Raw genomic sequence first — 26,557 nt, forward strand, 5'->3', positions numbered from 1 at the left:
ATCCAAGTGACCGAGCAGGAGTTTAGACAAACATGCATTATAGCCAGTACCACGTGCAATAGCAACGATTAAAAATCAAGTAAATATATAAACTTACTACCAATGTGAGAAAATTTCTCAAAATAAAGGTGCATTAGTATTTAAATAATAAAATTATTTAAATAATAAAATGATTAAATTGCATGCTGCGTTTCAGACAACTATAAATTAATCAGAAACTCCTGTGGCCCCTTTTCCTTTGCTCTTTGGTTAAAACCATCAATTTGCATTTCTTGAATAACTTCTAATGTCCTTTACCCTCAAAAGACGGACCTCATGTACTTCCAAAAAGAAGTCAGTAGAACATTAGCATTGAGAATGAAGCGAAACATATTTGTTCCCCTTGCTCTCACTTAGGACTGGTGCACTTACATTCCTCTTTGCTCGGTGAAGTTACATTCAGTTCTGTCAAAAGTTGCTGGTTGGAGTTAGCGGCCTGCGTGGTTAGAGAGGTATTGCTGTTGTCACTGTTCGTTTCTCCAGAGAACAAATCTGACTGGCTGTTGCTTGTGCTGGGAGTTGAGTCATCATCTGGCTGCTTCTTCTGGAAATCTATCAAAACCAAGATTCCATACATCAACTCACTTGCTTAATGTAATAAATTGTACTAAAAAAAAAAATAACAACAGAGCAATGAAAATCACCCCCAAAGCACTTCAAAGGTATTACCATTCTGACCACTGCTAATCTCAAATGCCACAAACACTGCAGTGTCTGTTCTTTTTTGTTGAACTGTGCACTACGTGTTCTTAAAATTCTTTGTTAATGTTTACAGCTTCCATTAAAAATAAGTAAAATTTTCTTAGAGTGGAAAAAGCTGTAATTTATAATTTTCCAGTTCATCCTATTTGCCTTCAGTACTAAATGCAGTGTTATTTATGAAAAGCAGCTCTCTCCCACGTGCTTCTTAATTTCAAGCTAGAACCAAAAATGAAATAATACTTCACACTCCAGTTAAGCAATAGAATACATTATTATCAGAACGTTATGACTTAATGAAAGAGAAAGAACAGAGCACAAAATTAAATCTCAAAATATTATAGGAGTGAATTCAGGAAAGCATGGCAAACCATGCAGACCACAGGGCAAACTCTTCCCAGGCTCCCACTCAAACCACAGCAATCTTCCATGAAGGGAATTCCTCCTGTTTCCATTCAATTTACCCCGCTTGTGTTTTGTGCTTAAGTCCCCCAGTGCTACCTGTGCTCCGCGCTTCCTTTGTACCCACACTGTCTTACATTCTTTTCTCATCCCCAAGCTCAACTGAATCTAGAAATCTGAAAGCAATCCCGTCCCCTTGTCTTTTTTCATTCTGTACCTCCCAAGACAGTCCGGTCAACGTTTAAGAAAAAAAAAGCACACCAAAAGCACATCAGTGTTCTGCAGCATTTAAGTCAGGCAGGTCCAGCCCGTGGCCTAGCTCAACCTGCAGTGTGCCCACCCCTGCCCCACAGCTCCCAGCCCCACTGCTCAACAACAGCTGGAACACTGGTGCCCTACTAACACTGTCTGGACTGTAACCAAAACAAGGAGAGGGCTCTGTGAAGCGCTAGCTCAAGTTACAGCAAATCATCTTACACATTTTGATATACTGGCTAAACACCGTCATGTGAGCAGCAAGAAATGCACAGACGTGCTTTCCATTTTGGTAAAGGAGTTTGAGAATAGGTTTCAAGGCTGCTGGGAAAAAAAACATCAATTTCTTTGTATATCAGTGATTCTATTCAGTTGACCATACATAAATTATCTGAGAATTTTCAATTGGAATGTGTGGAACTGCAATCAGACATCCAACTCGAAATCTGATTGCATCTCTTTATCAGATTTTTAAGCCCTATTTTTAAGTCAAGAGAAAAATATCCCACACCTCATTCACCTCACCGATCTTTGGCAGCATGCACATTTGTAAACAACTAATTTCAAGGATGAAGTACAGGAATAGCAAACTTACAGAAAGATCTCAGAGGAACACCTTGAGAACTCACTGAGAATTGCAGCTACTGCCACTGAACCAGCGTGATGTGGCCCAGTTGAGCCACAAGGTTGGACAGCCGTGGTCTAAAGCCAATGCTTTGCAGCACTGTCTATCATCTATTTGCAAACAAGGCTTTTCTGAAGTGGGAGAAGGAATACATTTCTACCAGTTTCCAGACACTGATTTAACGGTTTAAAATGCATTTCAAATCACGGGCTGGCTGTCAGCCAGCTTCCTCGTATCAGACAGGTAACTCTAGGAGCCCTGCAACATGGGAGACGAGACCTTTACTACGACAGCTGAACACAACAAGCGTTAGCAGCACTACTTCTCCAGCAGGCTCAGGCAGCTGACTCTCTGCTACCCAAATCCCTTCTGCTTCACCACGTGACAGAGAGGGGAGAACTAAATGGGGGAGGGCAGGAGGCAGTCAGTGCACCTACCTAGGCACCAGTGCAAGTAATGGTGTGAGCTCTGCTAGCTAGCTGAATACAACTGCCTGCTCCAACACCGGCGTTCCAAGCTGCTCACCACTCTGTGACTGTAGGGTTATACACACAAGAGGAGTAAATCACTGTGGCACACTAAAGCTATGTACAGCATTACAGCTATGTCCCCACAGTCCAAACTGCTTGGATAGGTCCCATCCTCAGGCTTACCTCACCTCCAAATCAGATTCAGGTGAAATCTTTTCAAGTGCAAAGCCCCTCTTGAAGGCTTTCCAAACCCCATGGTCTTGATACTGGATCAGCCATAGCACTGGTCTCAGTTCCTAATAGCCACCTCTATCCTCAGACATCCTCCAAGAACACCCCTCCCGCAGCCAAGACGATTTTGGTTTCCTTAACAACTAGTTATTCCCACAATGCAAAGCATTTCCTCCTAGTAAAGAGAGCTGGCAACGAGCTGTTTCACCTCCTGTCATTCCTAAATACACTTAAACAAAAACACAAACAACAGAACAACACTGCCACCACAAAAGCAGAATGAATTCACTTTGCAAACATGATACATGTATCAGTGGAGGTTGCTTGTTATGATAGAGAGAAAAACAGTGTGGTCTATAAATATTTGCAGACGATGATGCGTCAGAAACACGGGTCGCCAACATGACTCACTGGGACTGGGAAGTACTGCAGCTGAACAGTCCCTAATTGCTGATTCCAGATTCAAAAGTAAATTGCCAGAGAAATTAAGCTGTAACTTCTGCTGTGGAAGACTCGGCCAGAAGTTGAGCTTGGATAAGCACAAGCTCAAAGGCAGGGAAGAGTAGGTGGCAGCAGACAGGAATTCATCCCTCGACAACAGTCTGGTGGGAAGCTCTCTTTCAGGGCTGGGTAACAGACATGGAAGGTGTCCTGCTTGGGCCTCACTAGTTATCTACATAGTTCCATGTAAGTTTGGCTCCTGATCGCTGTTAGCATGTTTGTGCAATCAAGAAAGCTTTTAGTGCCTGGGATTCTGCACCAGCTATGATCCAATAGATGCAGCAATGAGACCTGGAACCATGAGTTCAGAAGCTCCCGAACTCTTCACACCTACAGTGAGACAACAGTTCTGGCAGTAGAGCAGCTCACAGCTGGAGATGCTTTGGGAACTACTGGTCTACAAATAACCAGTTGAGAGAATAAGTGAAAGCTGTACAAGTTGCCCGCAAAGGTGACTGCAGAGACAAAGTGTTTTATATGAGACTGCATCCAGGGCAGTGAACAACAGTAAAGCTGTACTGTGCACGTGTTAGAAACGGGAGCACCTTCATTTTCAAGGAGTGGACAAAAAAGGTTATGCTCAACGTCGTATACATCACGAGGAATCTACAAAATCCTTCAAAAAAGTGAGTGCACAGTTACAGAATCAGCAACAGGTACTATGGAGTTGATTACAATCCTGTAAGCTGAAAATTCACAGGCTATTTTTTTCCTAGACAGATGCAAAGAGCCAGGTAGGACTAGTTCAGTGTCATCCACTAAGAGCATTTACAGAAGAATGCAGAACATTTTTTAAGTAAATGGCCTAAGTAATGGAAGTCCCAACAGCCTTTTAAAGACAGTACAGCAGACACTAGTGCTAGAGTTGTGTCCCCTAAAACTCAATTTTTAAGATGCACATAAACTGAGTTTATCTTTTTTCTGAAGAACTATTCACTTCATCAACCTGTGGATAAATTTGCCAACGTCAAAGAGCATAAAAGAAACCATCATTCTGTGATTGCATTTCCCAGCAAACTTCCTAGTGACATAATTTGAGTGGCCACATGGCAGCAAAATCCACCACGACACTTAAATGCCTTTTGCCTTCCCCTCTCCAGCACTTCGTGTTCACAACTTATTTTTACCAGACTGATTAACTTCTGAAGATGTTTTAACCTGTGTGGTTGGGTGGAACATGGGGACACCACCCACTCCCTCTTTTTTAAACACTTTTTCATTGCAGGCAGGAGTACTTGAGGAAACTGCTGTTCTTGAAATGCTTGAGACACCATCTGGAACTGAAGCTGCACCATTTACATTCACTGAGTTATTACTAAATATTGCCCCATTAGTGTAAATTTCTGACAGTTGCCTTAGTAACACAATTTTGACAGCAATACCTGACCTATTCAGTAATATAATCTATATTACAAGTTTGACTTACATTTTAAACACATTTCTGAAATACTGCTTTACAATTTGAGGTCCAGTATTTTACTGCTGCAAATGGGTGCCTAATGACATATTGCATTAGCTGTGTTACACTTTTTGGAGTAAGGGCAGACTGCATTTGGCTTCTTTTAACCAGAACACAGTTAGTACAGGTAACTGGCAGACCACCTCCATCTCCTCCAGTGGCACTAAGAGTTGGCAACAATAACAGCTGCCATTGTGTGTCAATGAATTCAGTTAAGCCTTAACTGCTTAACAAATAAAACAAAACAAAAATAGGAACACAGTACAGGCAAGATCCTGGCAAGTTCTGAAGGGGAAGGTTTCACCCTGATTAAAATCAGAATGTAAACTCCACTGAGAGAACAATGACCTCCCATAACAGCCTCAGTGGGAAAGAAACCAAAGCAGAACAAGAGTTGGCAAGGAATTCATCATTTCCACAAGTTTTTACTTAACCAGCGACACATGCAGAACACCTTCAGTAACTTGTCTCCTTTTTACTGAGGCTTTCACTATGCTAGCAAAACCAATGCCAAAACACACAACTGACCAAAAATACATGAAATTACTCAAAATTCCGCTTTCCTAGGTAACAAAATGCAGTCTCATAACTTCATACAGCCTTCTACTGGCACACAGGTTAGGAAGGTTCCTCCATTTGTCAAAAAATGCTTTCTCCTGTTCCTGGTTCTGATAGTTACCAGGTGGAGCCAGCACCCAAATGCAACTTGACAATTAGCTGCTTCTCACATGGGGGATTAACGGACGAAAAGAGCTAACAATGCAACACATTAAATCAATCCAGGAGTTTACCATGGACTGAGAAGCTGCTAGGAGCAAGCAGCAACACTGCCAGTTTTTGAGCTCCAAAATCCTTTTGCCTTGCTGCGTTTAAGGGTTGCCCCCAGCATCCCAACTAGCAGAGGCAAAAATCTGAGGCAGAGCTCTGATGCACTGGCTGTTAATGGTAAGCAGCAAAACAAAAATAACACTCTCAGGATTTGTTTGTAAACAGCACAATGACTGTGGCATATGCAGATATGACACAAACATTTCATGATTCCTCTATGCAGTACATTCAAAGAATTTAGATTCGAAGGAAAGGAAGAAGCCAGGTATGTTCAGCGACGTCTAGAGAACAAATTCCTTTGTAAGGCTGTTGAGGTGTTGTATTTTTATAGTAATACTGATAATGAAAGCCATCAAGTTTATAGCTTCTGATATTAAAACCACCAATATCTGACAAAATATCTGAGATAATAATGAATTCTTGACTTTTTCTGAAGTGTAAGGGGTCTCAAAGTACAGTGGGAAGAAACCTTTAGCTTCTGATAAGTAACTCCTGTATTTACAGTCAGTAGAAACTTGAGGTTCAACCAAATATGAGCCATATAAATGGATCATTAAACATGTAATTCTGAAAAAGACAACTATGTCAGAATATTATACAAAATGACTTAATACTAAGATTGAGCTTTTTTCCCCACTCGCAATGATGCTATGGTATAATAATCATTCAATTTATGACATTCACAAGTGGTCTTAAAACCAAGCTCTCCTCTCAGCTTATTTTCAAGGATCAAGGTTACAAACACTTCCTTTTCTCCAGTCTATAACAGATGTTGTCATCAATAAAGAATGGGTTCATTCAAATAAGTGATGGATGTTGCAAGATGCGTCAGAGTAAACAGAATGGTAAGAGGAAAAAATTAGAGTCTTTAAAGTAATTTTGGTTGACAGGGTATAATACACCTCTCTGTCATGCTCCAGCCCTACTGCTCCCATATCATAGCAGTGTAAAGAAGCAAAAAACGTATTTGGAGTGCGTTTGCCTCTGACACTGCATTAAATGTGCAGGCTGTGCATTCTTCTAACGAGAGTGTCTTGTCCTTCTAGAGAGGAAAATTAACACGTCAGTGTTACATCAGATGTTCATTAGTATCACAACACGGCACACAAGAGACTTTTACCTTACTCTAACCAGAACACAGCTTCACACTTGAGAGAAAGTGCTTTTGAGAGAGTACTCTGTGAGAAGTAACACAAATATTGTGACACAGAAAGCTTTACAGTGAACCAATTGCTTTGAGTTACTGTATCATCATTCTTCTTCACGTGATTGGCCATACTTGACAACCACAGTACTGTGTGTTCTACAGATTTTCTTTTCTTTTTTAATTTTTAACTTTATTTTTTTAAAACTCCTTACTGGACTTTTCAGGTTCATAGCTTACTGCAGCCATTACAAGTGCCATTCCTTTACACCTACATCTGGCGTAATAAATTAGTGTAAAATGGGTAAACCTTTCCCTTAAGTAGATATCTGAATGAAATCTAAAGCTCTGACAACAGTCTGAGTAAAACTCCATGGAAGAGAAGATTTTTTTCTTTTAGGCAACAAAGACACAGTAGCCCAAATTTAGACAGTTCCTGCTCTAAGGGGAATACACTACAGAACTGAAACAAGCATTCATACTGGAGAAGACAACCAAACCACAACACGGAGTCAGTGCTAAGCACTGCACGTATCTATATTTATAAATAAATTAATACATACATTCCAAAAGATACTTCTTAATAAGTACTTAACAGCAGTAATAGGCGAATGAGCTGAGAAACTGGAGATAGGAAATATCTTGTGTATTTTCACACATAGTGTCAGCAGAGCTTGTTGCTTTCACAGTCAAACACAAAGCACAGCAGTACTAACAAACTATCAAGAATACTGAAAAGATTATACTCTCTACAACTGAACTTCAGAATTGTGAGCACTTTTGAGAAGAGCAACACATTATTAACAGGGGTTTCAGACAATGTGGTTTGCACGTTACAGACACTGAGCTTTTCATATACATCTCATTTTCTTTTTCAATAAGCAGAAGTATGAGAAAAAGGGTAAAATAAATGAAGAAAAAGATGGTTCTAAGGCAGCAAGCAGACAGATCATGGCAGCAATTGCCTGTATTTATCATTCTGAAACCAGATTCAAGTTACATACAACCTTCATACTGAAAAGCTGTTAGGATATTTAATGTGATCGATTTTCATCCATTTATTTTTTAAGTAAACCTGACAGAAATCATGTTTTGAGTTGTCCCACCTCAAAAGAGATGGACCTTTGCTTAAAGGTAAATGGGACCCCAGAAGAGGCCATCCTTCTCCTGGCTGCATAGAAGAACTCCCTCCCACAGTTACACAGGATGTTTGGTTTTGACCACCAAGATCTGTCCATTATTTAGCAAGAAAACTCAAAAAGAAATAATAAACAAAGGCTAGTAAGACAAGAAGCACAACGTTATTATAAGTGATCTACAATTCAGAATCCAAGTTGTTAATAAATATACGTGCTTACATCATCTAAGAGAAATGCAGTTTTGTATCGGAGTAGAAGAATGTAGAGCAACTCCATCAACCACGCTCACAACACCTCCCAGGATGCTATGGAAAAACCTGCCATTTCCACAGCAGATAATCCCAGTATCCCCAGAATAGCTGTGAATTACTGAACTGATGGAAAAGGAACTTCATTACCATCTACAGTAGCTGCCTCTGGGAGCAGCTTCCCCGCAGGAAAACACACTCCTTGCTCTGTAGGACCACAACCATTTGGCTACTGGAGCTATTTCAGTGCTGGACAGTATCAAGGTCACTGAAACCCCCACAAAACCCCTGTGTCACATTTCCTAATATTACTCTAAGAACCACGCTTGCCTTACTTCACATAAAATTTCATTATTTCATAAAACTTGCCAATATAAAGAACCAATATTATTGCCTATCATTACAGGATCCAAAGTACCAAAGCTATAAAAGAGTAAAGAATTATTTTAACAATCCACTCTAAGTTTCCTATTACAGAATCCCTCTCATCTGTGATTAGCATTTGCACTCTAATCCAGTACAGGGCACAGTGAGAAGTACTAAATAAAGATAGCACTGCATTGCAAACAGAGTAGCTAATGGAGAGCAGCTATGTAGCACCTGCACCTGACAGTGCAACCAGGAGATTAAGAAAATTTATCACCTGACTAATTGAAACTGCACGGATTCCAGAGCCTGTGTCAAAGGATATCTGTACTAACTCAACCCACGGTGAAAGTATGAGCTTTAAATAGACTGTGTAAGCATAAAGCAACCACTCCTCAATCACAACCGAGAGAAATACCTTACTTTTCAATGAAGTGTAAAGAACATGTGTTTATGTGGATGAACATCTACCAAAACTGACTCAACCCAGAGGGCAGCTTGCCATGGAGCCTTGCATGCTGCCACTGCCGAAGCAGGCAATGATGACACCTGGAATACTGCCTTCAGTTCTGGGTTCTCTGGTACAAAAAAGACAGGGATCTCCTTGAAAGAGTCCAGTGGAGGGCTACAAAGATGATAAAGAGTGTGGAACACCTCTCTTACGAGGAAAGGCTGAGAGACCTGGGTCTGTTCAGCCTTGAGAAAAGAAGACTCAGAGGGGATCTGATCCATGTCTATAAATATCTAAGGAGCAGGAGGCAAAGGGATGAGGCTGGACTCTTCTCAGCAGTGTGGGGCAATAGGACGAGGGGAGATGGCCACAAACTGAAGCATAGGAAGTTCTGCACAAATGTGCGTGGCAACTTCTTCCCAGTGCAGTGACGGAGCAGTGGCACAGCTGCACAGAGAGGTGGTGGAGTCTCCTTCTCTGGAGACATTCAAGACCCGCCTGGATGCCTACCTGTGCAACCTGGGCTAGGGAGCTGCTTGGGCAGGGGGTTGGACTAGGTGATCTCTAGAGGTCCCTTCCAACCCCTGCAATTCTGGGATTCGGAGTCACTTCAAGCACCTCTAGGGAGGGACAGCACGAGAAAGCATGGTACCCTACAGCCAAGACAACTAAATAGATAACAAATTACAGAATGGATGTAGTTATCTGAAAGATCCGCGTGCTGCTTAGGGAGGATAATACAACAGTGGGAATTAAATATAAGAGAGTCTGAAAAAAAAAAAAAAAGTACCCAGGGGTAACATCTAAGAAGCTCAGATCTACAGAACTTATTCCCAAAGCAGATTTGAAAAATCTGCAGCACGAACGTTTAACAATAGACAAGACAGAATTTTAGAAAAGACACAGGCATAAGTTTTGAACTAAGAGAAGAACAAAAGTAAGAAAACATTGCACTCTGCGTTTGACCTGAACTTCTGCATCTTAGCTTGAATGTTTAGCAGCAGTACCTCTTTTTGAAACTGAGCAAATTAGTAAGAAGTGTTCCACTTCAAATTAAATTCACACTGATTTTACATCAGAATCTATTATGCTCATAAAGGGGGAGAAATGCTCGTTTTGATTAGAATCTGAAAAATAAACTCATAAAACAAGTAAACTAATGAAGTGAACTTCTTGAGGCATTTTTATTGTAAATGAGAGATCGTGAAAACATGACTGTTAACTGATAGAAATTGATTTCAATTCCCATTCATATTTATTTTGGACACTTAATTCATAAGACATGTAGGAATTAATATTCTTTTAATAAAAGAAATGCTTCAATTAGCTTCTCTTGCACCGGAGCTATCTCAGTGAAACATTTTATCGTGCCCCTTTCCAATACCTAGAGAGACCCTTCAATTTCAAAACATTTGTCTATTATTTTTTTTAATTAATTCGTTCAGTCCACATTATGTGGTTCCAATTAAACTGAGTATGTGTCTCATTTTCTGTCAATAACAGTCACTCGTACAGCTGAAACATTCTCAAGAATTCGCCGATGATTTGCCAAGATTTTCACCAGGGATGAAAGGCTTTTTACAGCAAATTAAATATTTCTAGCACTAGCCTCTGGTCCATCCCCCTTATGTCCCCTTTTCCCTCATCTCTGTTTAAGGCATCTTAAGAACTCCCATCGTCAAAACTCTCAAAACAATCCTCAGAATTACTCATTTCTTGGACGCTTTTCCCCAGTAATTGCTGGGAAGCTGTTCCAGAAGAGCTCTTTCCAAAACAACAAGAACAGGGGCTCTCACTCCCTTGTTTCATTTCCATCCCACTAACTCATACACATTCTGAGCAGCACAGAGCTACTGGCTTCAAAATGCCATCACAGTTACTACATGATGGAAAATCAGGCAGATCCCATCCTATATTTTATCCTCCTTCCCCTCTCTTCCTTTCTGAAACATCTGCCTGAGAAAAAGATTTAATATTTTATCACTATTAAGGTTTAACCACCAAACCTATAAATTGCAAGGTAAAGCATCAGGAGTTTCTTTCCACTCTTTTAAATCTCACTGGAATCTGACACTTTTCCTTGCAATAAACATGTATCTTTCAAAAACAGCAGTGGAGAACAGTGTGGAAAGATGTACAGGAAATGTGACAGCCTTCAGTCATGGCGAAGTAAACCTTGCTAGGGCTGGAGCCCACATGAGCAGCTTGTGATTGCAATGCTCTACAGCAGGAGCCAACCATAGATGTTTTAAACACAACCTGCATCTTACTGACTTTCCAAAGCGGTTTGGAAGCTTAAGAAAGTAGCTGCAGCCTCCCCACTCCTGGAAGGGGCCTTTAAGACCATATAGTTCCAGCCCCACTGCTACAGAGGCAGGGACACCTCCCATGAATCAGGCTGCTCACAGCCCCATCCAGCCTGGCCCTGAGAACTCCTCCACACTTCCACAGCAAAAATGTGCAAGTATGCAGATATAAGGCAACTGCTTTCATAAAATAAACATTGCTTAGGCTTTCCTGTGAGTAACAAAACGTGACACTTTTGAATTAATGACAACAATTCTTTTTATTCCTGCTTATTAAAACTGTCACCTAGAAGAATGCAGAAATGACGAATTAAAGTAAATGGCAACAGGCATTTTCATTATTAGCCAGTTAATCCCAAAGAACATAGCTGGAACACATCTCAAAATATGGAATTAGTGTAAACTGGCTGCAAAGATAAGTCATCTAATGAGCTCATACCAAAAGCTTAGGGATTTCTCTTTTTTTTTCTTCCTTACAAATGCAGACTGTTTCAGTATTTAGACAGTGCCCTGGCCCTGGCTTCTATGCATTCAGAGAGTGGAGAAAAGGAAGAGGAATGAAAAAGACTGCTGTCTTCAGTAGGATATTGTCCCCCCAGTGGAATAGATGGATAAGTACACTAATTTTTATGCAGCAAATATATGTGAACTTAAAGCATCTCTTGCCATGATGAAGCGATCTTTCAACCTCTCACTGTTGGAGGATCACTGCTGGAACTGACTAAACAATCTCATCAATGTCCTAATACAGAAATAATGTGCAATAAACGAAGAAATGACAACAACAAAAAAAGATAAGATTCTTTCACCTCATAAATCCATGATCTGTGATTTCTGACTTCTTGTGCCACCACTCACAAATTACTGCTGGTGAAAATTAGTCCTGTGCCAGCCCTGTTTCCAGAGCTCTAGGCTGCAAGGAACTTATTAGTCCTCAATAGTTAAAACAAAAATCACCAAAAAAACCCCACCCTACAAAGCAGTTCTGTGTAAACATTAAACAGTACATTCATTAAGGCTGCTAATAACAAGATCCTGACAGTGAAAACAGATTCTGCAGCCTGTCCTCCATGTTCCAAGACTTGCTTCAAGGAGTTGAACAACTGGGCCTCCTCATCACGTAAGAGCTCCAGCTGTTTTGCTTTCCATCTAGAGCCTTAGAGAAAATTTACAGGACTACACAAGTTCTTCTATTAATAACACACAAAACAGAGAGAAATATATTTTGAGTGCTGTGCTAGGGGCAAGGGTGAAGAAAGAGCAATATTCATTATGCTCAGGAGAAACAACAGGAAAAAACACACCAAAAGCCTTCCCCCCAAAAAAAAGGAAAGCAAGGACAAAAATGCTATTCTCGCATACTCTGCTAGTTTGCTCTCTTCTGGAGTGCAATACTCAAGAAAAGCAAGGAACTAAAATGTGCTTTTGAGAAGGGTTTGAAAGCATTCTTTCAAGAGTTCTTTGTTATACCTCAGCAGAGCTAGAAATAACAGTTTTGCAGTACAGCCTCTTCGGGTGCTTGTACTGTACAGAAATGGCATATGATTGACAGACTGAACCTCTACTGAACAGCTTGGAAAGAAAGTATCTCATTTTTCTGCTTTGTGAAGCCAGTAAACTAGAAGATAAACAGTTAACAGTAACGTGCTTCTCCAGTTAGGGTGGCCAGTTGTGCTTCAAGAGCAACTGATTACACACGTTACTTTGGAAACTAATTGAGGATCAGCATGTAAAATTCAGTTCAAATAAGTACGAATAAACTAAATGATGCATACATTTTCAGGAAGAGATGAACGACTACTAGAAGCTCACAGCTGTTTTGTGCATGCTGTTCTGATTACCTGATTAAAGGACAAATGTCCAAGAGCCTGTCTTCAGTAGCCAAGCAAGAATGGTAGAATGCAATCAATTCCAGAAGCAAGAGAGGAAGTAGAAAGAAAATCTAGTTAAGTGACAAACTTGGGATAAACCTGGGACAGGCAGCCCAACCTCCTGCCAGCGTACTCAAAGAATACAGCGGAAAGCATCACATGCAACTCAATTCTCTTTTACAAAGCTCAACTCGGTCTTCGGGAGCAGTCTAAGAGATATCTCTTGCTATGAATTTTCCAGTCAAGAGTGTGATACAGCACATTTAACAACGTGAAGTCTACCAGCAGAGGGAGGTGTTCTACTAGACTGCACTTCCCAAAAACTTCCCTGTACACTGCTTTCAAAATTATTCAGTCATCGACAGGGAACAAGCTTCTCCCTTTCTTTAAATATTCAAGAGTCCCTTGTTACGGGTACCCACTTCAGACTAATTACTGCTAGGGCCAATTTGATTTTCTATCTAACAGAAGCAACTTCGTAACTAATTCAACACTTCCCTCTCAAGCAAACCATCAGCTGAAAACCCCACCCTCCATCCTCTCCTTCTGACCCATACTGTGAATACAGCAGAAATTCCCATCTTCCATATGATCAGGAGGTATTAGGGAACTTTTTCCAAAACAGAAACTACTTCTACTTTCATCACCGGGTTTGAGAAAAAGCAGCATCACCTTGCTCTGTCACATGGTCAGTTCAGCAAACCACAAAGCTTGGAACATACATAAATTAAAAAGGAGAGCGTTGCAGTAGCAACACTGATGTCTTTCATCTTTGTTAAATTCTGATGTAAAAATTTGTGGAAATTATTAGTATTAGTATTTGTTTTCTAGAAGACAAAGGAGCGGTGAGAACAACGCCTAATATTTAATTTGTGCATGACTGTGAGCAGACAGCTCTGGGAAAGGATTCAGACTACAAACATTAGGAGAAAAATTACTGCAATATTAGGTATCTAAATCACTGTCTTGAAATGCTTACTTGCTTCTGTTGACTATACCGGGCAACTCAGAAACGCATGGGAAAAAAATTGCACTAGCATTCCCCAATTCCGTTCTGCTAAGGCAAGGAAGAAAAACAAATCCCTTGGGATTGAGAGTCACGGGCTTCCTACCATTGATATCTGCAAGACTAATCAACAGTACCTTAAGAAAAAATGAGTATCAGTGTTTTTCTTTGTGTACATATATATGTATCGCTGAAAATACAGGGCGCACTGACTCCAGTTTTCAGGGTGTCATCCACTGCATTATTTCTAACTGATGTAACTGATGTCTTAGTTCTTCAATATAAGAACTTGAAGGCGGATTTTAATGTTAAATGCTCCCGTGCTGATGCTCTGCTTTTGCTGAAAAAGCAGAAATGTATCTAAGAAAAAAGGTGCTCCCTATTAAACGTGTTTTGCCTGAAAACAGCGGAAGTAAATCTAACAGGTAACACTCTGTGGTTGACTTTCCACAGCTTTCTCATCTAAGATGCAATAAAGTACCATTTCAGTGCTGCCAAATTGTCTTCACATTAAAATATCTTCGAGGCAAGCAACTTTGGAAGATCTACTGAAAGATGGATTTTATTCCCATAATCACTATAGGACCAAAAAACCAAAACCAAACCTAATACTATTTATATAAATAAAAACTAGGCAGCACTTAATATTTTAAAAGTCAGCTTTAAGATTTTCTCTCTTATTTGTCTAACGTTTATGAGGAAGGTTAGAGTTCATATAGAAGATTCTCCTCTAACAGTGGCAGCTTAACTGAAAACCAGTTTAAAATGAAGGTATTCCAGGTTATTACATCCATTTGGAGCCTAATGTGTTTGATTTTTATCCCAGGAATAACCTCCAAGCTGATACAATTGTTCTCCAAACTTTAACTAAAGAAATTAATAAGAAATTAACTCTCAGACTTGTGTTATTAGCTATGCTGATATTCTGCAGGATCTCAAATATATTTGAATATGGAAACTTGAATTTTAAATTTTGCTTCTTAAAGGCAAGCCGACGTCAAGTCTCTTACATCAGATTTTACAGAGAACCAAGAGTGTTCCAAGAGTGTTTCCAGTTATATCCTATCTTCATCCTGGCAAATTCAGTAATGACTAAGAACACATCAGCTCTACAAACACTGACATGAAACCCATGCATTTAATCCCATCAACATACTCCCTTGCTAATTAGTATGTGACCTCTGCAACACACAGTGGGACGTCTATCTACAGTCTCTTCTAGTTCCCAGCTCAGAACATAATTGAATCTGGGCTGCAATGCTGGTCCGACTTCCTGCTTATTCCTTCATTTCCAAGTTCCCCAGGCTATATTAGGACTTGTCAGCTCCACCTGGGATAAAAAGCGAGGTTACAGATGCTCAGCCTTCAATTACAAGATTTTACTACCTCACATTCAATATTAGAAAGAACACTTTTTATTTCGCAGACGTTTACATTCACAGCTGTGCTCATTTCTGTCTGGTCTGTCCAGAGCTGAATACTGCAGTATTAAATCAGCACCCAACCTAGTCCTGCTTGTGATGCTTCCTGCTTGAAATAGCAGATTTCAATTTGCACATTTAAAAGAAGCTCTGAAAAACAAAGATACATCAGTGACTCAAAAGAGACTGTGGTGACAGAGGCGGTGGATGAAATCCAAGCTTCTGTAGTATGTTCCATTGGAATATTTCAAGCTGTTTTATACTAACCTGTACACCATTTAGACTGCAAAATGTCTCATGTAATTTATGTCTGAAGGTAAAGCTCTGTTTACCGTTGAGTTATCTTTTTGGTACTTGCAAATAGACTTTGAATACTTTTAGTTGCATTTTCATAACCATTTTGTAAAGGCACCCAACTGTCTTTCGAGATAGGAAAAAGCTGTGTATGAAGAAAATTAAACCACTTGTCCAATTTCATGCTGGAGAGATGCATGACAAAGTCAGGAAGCCTCCATTCATTTCAAATTTGGGATTTTTTTTTTATTTTTTTGGTGCAGGCATTTTTAGAAGCTGTGAGAACAGTTTGCCCTGCTTTCCTACAGTCTTGCACTCTTGGCCACTATTGGTGATAGGATGCTGTCTGTCCCGTAAGAGCTTTGGCTGGCCCTGTACAGGCTTTCTTTTGTTCAGTTTTGTGAATTACTTAAAATTGAAACAGCTTGAAGACAGGAGCAATAAATAAGTAAAATCAACAAAGAATACAGGAACCTACGTGAAGAACTTGATGCCACAAATAATTAACATCAGTACTCTGACACCGGCCATTCTGCTTGCAGACTGTAAGGCTTGCCACTTACATCTTGCTTTATTACACTTACCCTTCTAATCAAAGCTTGTTTTCTGAGACTGTTTTCTGAGACTGTCTTGGGGAAAAAAAACATCCAATCCTCTAGAAAACAAACAGAACTTACAGAATACTTATGAAGCCTTTTCTTTTGCTTAAAGGAGTTTTTCAAGTCCTTCACCTTTTTCTGCTCTTTTTCAGAAGATTCCAAAGTTTCCACCATGAGGTGTGCAAACGTTATCACTTTCTGGCTCTAGTGCTTCTCTCTCTCTCATGCTTCCTTATGAAATCTTAAGTCCCCTTCTTTTTACATATTCCCTCAAAGAAAAAAGCAGTTTTATAAACAACTTAAAGATGATTTAATCCGTATCATGCATTCTTCAAACTTGCTTTACAAGAAAACTGCAAAACGATACTGAATTGCAATACCAGGAGAATAACTGCACGAGTCTGAAAATTCACAGCAATCCTTCAAGTTGAAAACAGGGCACTACTCTGAAGGGTTTTCAGAGCGACTTCCACATCAAAAAGTAAGTAGCAGAAAAGTAATCATTTTTTAAAACGCATTACAGTCACAAGGACCGTGCTACAGACAGGCTGGTGTGTCAAATCCACTGTAACGCCAGACCCTCAGAAGCTTTTTGTTTAATTCATGCTACAGATTGAGGCAGGCACAGGTCAGTGGACAGTGGTAATTGTATGGCCATGAAAGATGCAACATTAACTTCTAGGTTGATGATTCATGTTTTTGATTTTCTGCATTACCCGCTTGCCAGACTGCTTTTGTCAGTCTGTGCAAAGTGTACTACTCCTTGCTATATGTGCATTGCCTTCCCACTGAAATGTAATTCTACTTTCTTTTTCTTTAGCTATCCCCTTCTGCCTTCAAGCAGAAGGAAAAAAAAAAGGCTAGAAGAAAGTAAAAACAACTTTACTCTTAATATTCCGTGTTGACAAAGCATGTTAGAACCGGCTAAATGGAAAGCAGTCCCAGTGCACCTGAGTGCTGTCAAAAGCAGGCAATGTTGACAGTAACGTGTTTGGAAGATGTGAAAGTTCGCAAAGGCGCAGAGCTATCCCCTCTGCTTTTCTGAAATCACCTCCATGGTTTCTTTAAAAACCAACCATGGGAACAAATCACAATCTGCTCTTGTGATGCTGAAAAAGTGGAGTTTCTATTATCATCGCTACCTGCTCAATGACAGTTGACTGAAAGGCTTTCATCAAATCTCATGCGATGAAGAGCAGAACGCTGCAGCTTTTCACCTGGATGTCTGATTAGCACTAAAATAACTTCAAAAACATCATCTGTTAAAAATAGAAGCTAGAAGCACAACTCTCTCACACAAAATGACTGTCTAATTGAAGTTCAAATGAAACCCATCCAAAACTGTGAAGTTACAGCTACTTTGCAAATTTCTGTCTCACTGACAAGCTACAAGTTATTTTTACATCGCAGTTTTTCACAAGAAGAGTAGAACTGTCTACAGCAGGTAATGCCATAGAGCTCCTGCTGCTGCCCAGGAGTCCCTCTGAGCTCCTGCGTTCGGTGCCTCCACTCACTCTGTCTCCCAGAAGGGGTTGGAGCAATGAACAGGAAATAGGAAGTCCACAGCTGAGAATTTCTGAAATGTTTCAACTGAGGTTACACGCCCTTTACAGGCAAAAGATAACATCTGTTCTGTACACAACTGCAAACAACAGATGCGAACAAAAACATCTGCACAAGAGATTTTTGGAAGTACTATTTCAACCACATAAGTAAAAATCACGTCAGAAAAATAAAGAACGCTGCAATACACATCTACTTGAGTACAGCTGCCATTTCTTGAAAGCGTTCAGAGCAGGTGCCAATACCTCATGCCATTTCCTTTAACACCACCACTCAGATTACTCCACAATTCAGTTATTTGTCCAGAACATATCTGTGGATGCAAACTGAAAAGTAACAACACGACAGCAACTCCAAGCATTTTGGTTTTTTTTCCAACAACAGCTTAACTACAAATTAAAAGCAGAATTTATTTCAGATTCAGTTCAGCAAGTATATAACGAAGGAACTGAGAATAAATGCCTATAAGCAGGAGAGAAAAGGTGCTCTTAAGACGTCACACACCTGAAAGTAACTTCTTTCAGGAAGTAAAAAATGAGAACGAGCCACAAAATAAGACTATAATAACATCATACAACTTACATGCTGCTTTTATTATTTATAAAACAATCACTTGACATCTTTCCAAAAACATTAAGAATGGCTAGGTTAAGTAAGATTCAAAATTCTAAGAACAGCATGCTCTTTAAGTGCTCATTAAGCTATCCCCCAAATCCATTTAGTTTGGTTGGTTCCATGGTAGCGAAATTCAATCGATAAATCTCTCAGCATTCATTAAGAGAACACATATCTGTTACTCTCTTCAAGAACGACTTAGCAAACTAATTTTTTTATATGAAGAGAATCAGCTGGTCCATACTCTTTTGCTTCCCCTGTAGAAGTTTTCAGCCAGCTGGGACATCTCTTCTTGTCCATAGTCTGCCCACAGTCCTTCTTTTCAAACAGGAAGGGCACCTTGGGTGCAGAAGTACCACTTAACAGTGTCACTCTCCTACTTAATCCTCTTAATGTTTTTCATGTGCCAGAATTCAGACGCAATAACAAACACATTTCTGTTGTGGCGCACTATTACCTTCATCTCCTATATTTTACTATCTCTTTTCCAACATTGTTGACCCTAATTAAGGCCTTACTTAAGCAAGAAAGTAACAGCTCCTGGGTTCTTCAGCCACTGTAGCATTGCTTCCTCTAATCAGCGCATCAAAAGACAAACAAAGCAAAACAATCAAGCTATTTTGGTGCAGAACTGTGATAGGCAGTTATCATCAGAGACAATAATGCACAGTATGCTTCCAAGCCATAGTCTCACTAACCACATGAAGTACAACAGGAGATGTACTGTGTCCTTTTGTCAATCCATTTCCATACTACAAATGCAAATCTCAAACTTCTCCACAAAAGTGGTAAGAAGGCAGGACAATAACAAGAAAAAGTATGCAGGAGAATAGCAACTTCTGTTTGGATTCAGAAAGCACTACTACTTGAGCTAACTTCATGAAACCTTACTTCCACTGATTAAGAGCCCCCTCCCTCAGCTATCCATACCAGTTAGACAGTCTCCGCTGAGAACAGCGGCGTTTTGTATAAATATTAATGTTTTAGATCCACAAAGGCACCCAGCTGTGACGAACAGTTTTTCTTCAAGACTTTGTTTTGATTTTCTGTGGCTCCACCCAATATGAAATAAATCAGGCTATAGCTTCAAGATTCTGCTAAGATTTTAATCTTTATGTTCATTGACATTTAAATACTTAACAATAAGGATAAAAAACAAATGCATTTTTATGTATTAAAAATGCTTTAGGAGACACTGGCAAAGAATTCTGCAGTGACAGTTTAAGATATTGAAGAAAAACATGCCTCTTTTTTTTTTCTCTTATTTCACCAGACTCTCAAGAGAGCTACAAAGTAATGTCCAGAATGTCACTCATTGTTTTATGATTTAGAATACAATGTTCACTTGCAGATTTCTGCTATTTGAGACTAAAGTACTTCACTACTCAGAACATCTTCTGGTATCTACAATTAGCCCAGCCATAACACGTTCATGGCACTTAGTGAGTTTCAGTCTGCTGGAAAAGAAGCAAAATAGAAGGAAACAATTTGGACAACACGTAAATACTGATTATACTGACAGAGCCCTCAGAACTGACACATTACTCAGCATGTCCGACCCGCTTTGAGCCAATACTTTGCTTTAAGATCTGACATAAGCTTCCAAGTTTTGCTCAGTAACCTGATGGATCTGTATTGGAATCAGTTCAGCATTCAGACCACTGTTGTTCAAGCACCTAAACAAAGGCAGGCTCAGCTTGAGTTAGTACACCAGAACTTCCACAATCAGTCACTGCACTTGTGGAGTAGCTTCCTTCCTCGTGCTAGAGTCTCCAGACTCTCTGATTAGCACGTCTGTAATGTGACGGATTGTTAATGCTTACAGCTTCCAATGGTCTGAAATGTTCTTTGAGCCCTAATGGCATTTGAAAAAAATGATGTAATCTCCACATAGCTGAAAACATGTATATCGACATTCAGCATAAAAGGATTACAGCTCTGGAAGACAAGCAAACATTAAAGATAATTTTTCTTGAGTGTTCCTAAGCATACACTTAGCCAGAGGAGCACTGTTTTTGTTTACACAGCGCACAGTGCAATGGGGACCTGCATTTCTATCTCAGATATTTAAATCCTTCTGATTTCTCATATTACATGCTTTACAACGTGAGTAGAAAAACAGTTTTGCCAGGTTTAAGTCCTTTTATGGGAAATTCCACTCTAATCTTACATCTGCAAATCTCTTTCCTACTCACATTTCTTCCTTCTACTACAATGGGTTTAACATCACCGTAAATATTTAAGCGCTTTGATAATGTCCTAATTAGTGAGCATACATGCACACATCTTCACATCATTCACATCAAAAGTAAAAAAAGTAAATCAAAATTGGAGACCCCAAATGACTGTAAAAAACTGCAGTGCAGCATCTCTAATGCAAAGAAACCTTGAGAGTAAAAATGTGATTTTTCTACTCTAAATTGACAACTTGACCACACTTAAGAGAGCTCTGCTTTCATCTCCAAGAGATCTCAACAAGAAACAACAGTTACTATATTGCTTTAATTTTCCACTGGGCAGCAGATTATGTCCAATCTCAGCAGAAAACTGTCCTGGTTGTGATTCTACATTTACTCAGCACTGGATCTCTTTCTCTCTCTCCTCCCTCCCTCCCTTCCCACTACACATCACTATCCTTTGTCCTTTGGGCCAAAATCTGCAAGGAATACCTTCAGAAACCATGAACCTTTACCAGTTTATTTAATTCTGCTACACATACAGAGTGTCTTCTTTATCATTTCAATAAGAAGTAATACACACATATAACCCTCTGTCCATCCAGCCTTCCTCAAAGTCTTTCAAACAGAAGTCAAGGTTACTTATGCTGATTTTATCCCCCCATCCCTCATCCCCCCCCCAAAAAAAGGCAAGGAAACAGCGAGCTCAAGATAGTAAAGAAGCCTATATAAAATAAGCTGTCATACAAACATGCTTTACAGCTCATTTAATTGTAACCAGTGCCTGCAAGACAAAGTAGGCACAGCAAAGACTGAGGCAATATAAATCATTTAAAAGTTCATATGCTATCAGTTCTTAAAGGTATTTTTGTTTTTTAATTGTATGGGAGTAGAGTACACCACAGTTTTTAAGCACGTCCAACAAAATCTAGAAACGTGAATGGACTTTTTTCACTATATCAGAAACCAAGTACATAACTTTCCTAAGATACTCAAATTGGTGCATGCTGTAAAAACATTTTTCTTCATTACCTATCACGTTTCACCCACAGTACCAAGAAAAATTACATAAAATACCCAAGAGAGAATATTTATTTTCTCTTAACAGAGAAAGTCCCACTAGAATGGGAAGAATTAATGGGATGGCACAGAAGGAAGGAGAAACTATACATTTTTAGAAGGAATGATGTTTAAAAAGCAGGGTATTTTCTTTTTCTCTGTGAATCTTGAACATACCTGACAATGCAGGGAGGTCAACTGCTGGAATTTTCATCTGAACTTCGTCTAAGACTACTAAGGAACAGAAAGGAACTCAAAGTACCTAAGCATGACGATGAATATGGTTTTAAATTGGCATATCCTAGAGGCTTAGAAACTGCTGAGAACAGAACACACCTGGTGACAAAGCTGATTTTATTCCTACACTGAGATTAGGTCTATAATTCTGTAGCTGCACACAGCACAGAGACATTGGGCGGATATAAACACTGCACTAGGATAAAACACAAAAAATGAACAAGAAAAAGTATTACAGATATTTATGATCTTCAAGAATTGCTCATGAAACCAACATACTAAAAAGCACAATAGCAGAGCCCTCCGAAGACCGACTTGATGACACATGGCAAGGAACTCAAAGAACACAGATTCTGAAGAGAACATGACTGGGTGAAAAACTCACGGTCCTACAGAGTGTGGGAAAGCAGAGAAAGCAGAACAAACAGAAGAATGAACAGAAGAACACTGACTGCAGTTGTTTTCACAAGACTGCACTGCTCAGCACATTGGCTGCGGATTTGTGTCGGAGCACTCAAGACCTCTTCTGCTCTCCGACACTTTCTGGGTGATGTCAAACAAGTCAGTTCAGCTGAATTCCTTTCCACTTCTTCCATTTGCTAGTCTTGTCAAATTAAGAGTTTGAAGTCAATGAGCATAAAGCTAAGTACACTAAAGCCTCGCATGAATTTCTCATCCAGAGATACTAGATCTTTAGATTCAACTTCAAAACTCCAGTCAGTTTTCCCATGTCTTGTGTTGGCCTTCTGTGCACATACACCAGCAGATTTACGAACACTGTTTTAATAAAAAACCTGGATATTAAAAAATTACTGCTTCATTATTTATTAATCATTGCTTTTACTGCCAGAAGTAGCACTAAGGATTTTTTTTTCCCAAAAACTTTGTCTAAAGAATTAGAATTTCCTACTCTGCACAAACAAACAATATTAATATTTCATTAAAGGACCAGCAAACTAGCTGTAGCCCAACAAATCAACCCAGCATTCCTCCCCTATTTAGTACTTTAACTGGTGAAAGGCTTTCCCAGACATGTTGCTACAGCCTGCCTTTCATGGACAAGCCGTCAATCTTCCCCACACTGCTCATCGCAGCCAGGATAACGTCTGATCTAATTCTGGCAGATTTTCATTTCAGAACCAATTGTAAGTCTCAGCATGGGATTACGCACAGCTACAATGAGACAGTCTCATCTGCGCATCACAGACGTGCACTTGTTTGTATTGTGGTATTTTCCTTATCAGGGTAGGAGCTCAAGGAGAAAGGTTAGTTGAAAAAAGAACATTAAAAGGAGTGACACTTCCTTCCTGTTAATTGCATCGATAGAACTACTTATGAAATCTGACTTAAGTGCTCACGGCATTTCTGTTTACCTTCAGAAATTTCAAAGAACGCTGCCTACTCTCCTTACAGGCGCTTTCTGCTGCATGCAGTGAGTTGCAGCAATTAATGCAAAGCAAGAAAGCTGCCCTGCAAACCCACTGACAGCTGTTTAATGAGAGAGGTGGAAAGCGGTGGACATGTCCTGGCAGCGCGCTTAATGGATACACAAACACCCCCAGTCATCAGCCCAAAGCAATACTGGCAGAGAATTAACTGAGATACAAAGCTCGTTTAACAAAGAGACCCACAGCAATCTGGACAAAATAAGACTGTGTAAAGGTTGGGAGAAGGAAAATGAGAAGATGCATTTCTTCAAGGAGATGGCAGTCTTTAATTCCACAAGTCATTTTATTTAGCCTTATTGCTTCAGTGCACAAACCCTTGCCTCAGCTTTGCAAAGCAAATGCTTTTGTACAGATCTGTAAGCTCTCTGGATAGAGCATGTCACAGGCTTGCTTGAGTCTAAAGGAGATTTTCACGTTAATAACGCTGCCACCATAGCATGTTTTCTTCAGACACTTCAGAACGTGGCTGTAATTTAAATGATGGTCTCTCTCACATTCAAAATCGAAATTTCAACCACTGTCAGTCCTACTGCGTGACACTACTGTCAGAAAAACAAACTGGTACCTACTGGTGGCAGTAGGAAACTGCAGGGAGACCTGTCAATAATAATAATAATGTTTAAGAGAAAAACGTAATAATTTATCCATTCTGCATCAGTATGCAGCAGCCAAAATGGAGCTACAGAACAAGGTACAGTGTAAACACAGGAGAACATGCAGACATAAGACACAAGAAGTCTACGTGGGATATCACAGCATAATTCAAATACTGTCATGAAATCACAAAGGTCCAAGTCTTGCACAAAACTTCTGCAGGATTCTACTGTAGCAGTGGCTAAGTTAAAAGATCAGATTATGTTATTTTATGATTTAAATAGAACAGCAATCACTGCATTTTTAAGCATCACTCTGTGCGTGGCACCGTGAGCATACTTTTTATCTATGACTAATAAAATTTCAAGCCCACGAATCCCTTGAAATAATCAAAATGTGGAAAATGTCAGATTCCAGAAAACAGACAGCTTGACATTTCCCACCAGTGAACACAAACACCTGAAGTGACCTGTAAATCCACCGTACACTCTCCTCCTCCAGATTTCCTCTTTGAAGCAGCTGTGTATCAAGAGCTAGAAAAGTGTTTGCATAACCACAAATATTATAATGGTATACAGAGCCAGCATCCTGCGAGATTTTCAGATTAGGCACACATATTTTCTTCCAACATCTTATGAAACACACACAAAAAAGTCTTCCATGCTGTGACAATGAAAAATGTTTTTAAACCTTAGCAAAAATAAAACTCCCTCACTTTCTTTTTTTTTTAATCATTTTTTTTCAAATACAGTTCTTCTGACCTCTAGATGAGGATGATCTTATTCCAAAAGCTGGAAAAAGAGAACCCTCAACCTATTCCACTCAATTACTTCCAGAAGCCAAAAGTCTGAAGTACTGTCCAATGCAAAAATAACCTAAGCGCTTTCCAACTAGAACGTATCCAAAACAAGATGACTGCATCATTGAAAAATCTCATGCTGAAGGCAGGAATACACCACAGTTGGGATAACATTTCTTCTAACAGCTGTGACAGTTTAAGCAGCTTTTGCTGCCTGTTCCTCAGTCGACCAGCCTACACTGTGCCTTAGCTGTGCCAATCAACCGTGTGCTGAGCCACGCCAAAGAACTGGGCTGAATCTGGAAAAATACAGCACCCCCTTCTCCTCCCTAAGAACCTCATACATCAGAGCAAACACAGCTTTGCTGTCAAACTGACTCCCAGGAGCAGTACAGAGTTCCCAGCCCAAATGCACATCAGGACTGAAGGGCAATGGCCACGAGGGAGCAAGCAATGAACCCTCAGGACAGCACCCATCGCACAACTGGACCTGAGACACACGCTTTAGTTACAGATATCCTAGACTGAGCAGCATCCAAATTTTCAGAGCAGACACGTTCTAAGCATTTGGAGCTGTTTGCAAAATCTAATAACTCCATTACCTTTGTTTTAACGGTTTCATGGAAAAGTTTTCTTCCTATAGACTCTTCCTGTAAAGGCATACAAATGTTATTATCTGTGAATATGCCATACTTCGAAGTAACACATTTCACACCTTCCCCATCTCCATGCAACTCTATTAGCTTTCTAATACCAAAACATCAGAATCCACTCACATTTCGACATGTCTTAAACACGTCTCAATATGTTTGTGGCGGTAACTCCACAAAACACACGCAAGTACTTCTCTCTGTCTGAGACAGTATTTGGAGCAAACATTCTAAAAGCAGTCACACGCCTTCCACGAATATCTCTTCTTCCATTTTTTAACTGAATGACAAAATTCCTTTCTTCGTAACCATGCATGTCTTTGCCAGACGTATCAAGGGAACCAAAGTTTTAGAAAGATTTAAAAAAGGCAACACTGGCATTTCTTCTAAGAGAATAAATACATTACAAATGCAACCCTGCTGCTCCAAAGGGAAATCAGCTGCCAGCGAGGGTCAAAAAATAAGCCTTCCTTTGCTATCTGTTATTGGGTGGTTGTCCATTTACGCTTCTGAATCATTTTCTTTTTACCTTTTCCTATAGGAAGTCCTGGACATCTGCTACTCTAGACAAGATAACAAACGCAGTCTGATGCAGTAATTTCAATGGCATCCCCAAAGTTCTCTCAGCTATGATAAAGAAAATTCATGAATTCATTTTTATTTTCTTTCTTTCACCACTACATTACTTTGGTTGTATGGTACATCTAAGCATCACTCTTTAAAACAACATTTGAGTACATCAGCAATACAGATTCCTTTTTTCTATAACACAGAGATCACAAAAATCAAGACATCTCTCATTACTCCTGATTTAACTTTCAGACTACTTGACAATACATCATTAGTTTGCTACTGATGGATTAATTTCCACTATTCTCCCAGTACAACCCATGCATGGTCCCCGCCCTTGCACCACCTCCCAACCAGTGCCATGACCACACTACACCAACCCAGAGAACCCATCCAAGTGTCTTGAGATGGATTACCTTTTGGCTTATTTACACCTGTTCATATTACTAGCAAAACACTGAAGAGAAACTTAAGATTTTTGTGTTAGATCT

The 26,557-nt window shown here is 39.7% G+C and overlaps 1 protein-coding gene across 1 annotated transcript in view; it reads right to left on the bottom strand.

Annotated features, from left to right (window-relative positions):
- The window catches only part of ZFAND3 (zinc finger AN1-type containing 3), a 133,672-nt gene that overhangs the window by 39,905 nt on the left and 67,210 nt on the right, over positions 1-26,557 (bottom strand). The window contains exon 4 of the mRNA XM_065755302.1: positions 412-591. Within this exon, the coding sequence (XP_065611374.1) occupies positions 412-591 (180 nt within the window). The remainder of the gene's footprint in view (positions 1-411; positions 592-26,557) is intronic.

Source organism: Cyrtonyx montezumae, unplaced genomic scaffold (assembly GCF_038088225.1).
Source record: "Cyrtonyx montezumae isolate F1298 unplaced genomic scaffold, pur_monq_1.0 scaffold_0, whole genome shotgun sequence".
Lineage (NCBI taxonomy): Eukaryota > Metazoa > Chordata > Aves > Galliformes > Odontophoridae > Cyrtonyx > Cyrtonyx montezumae.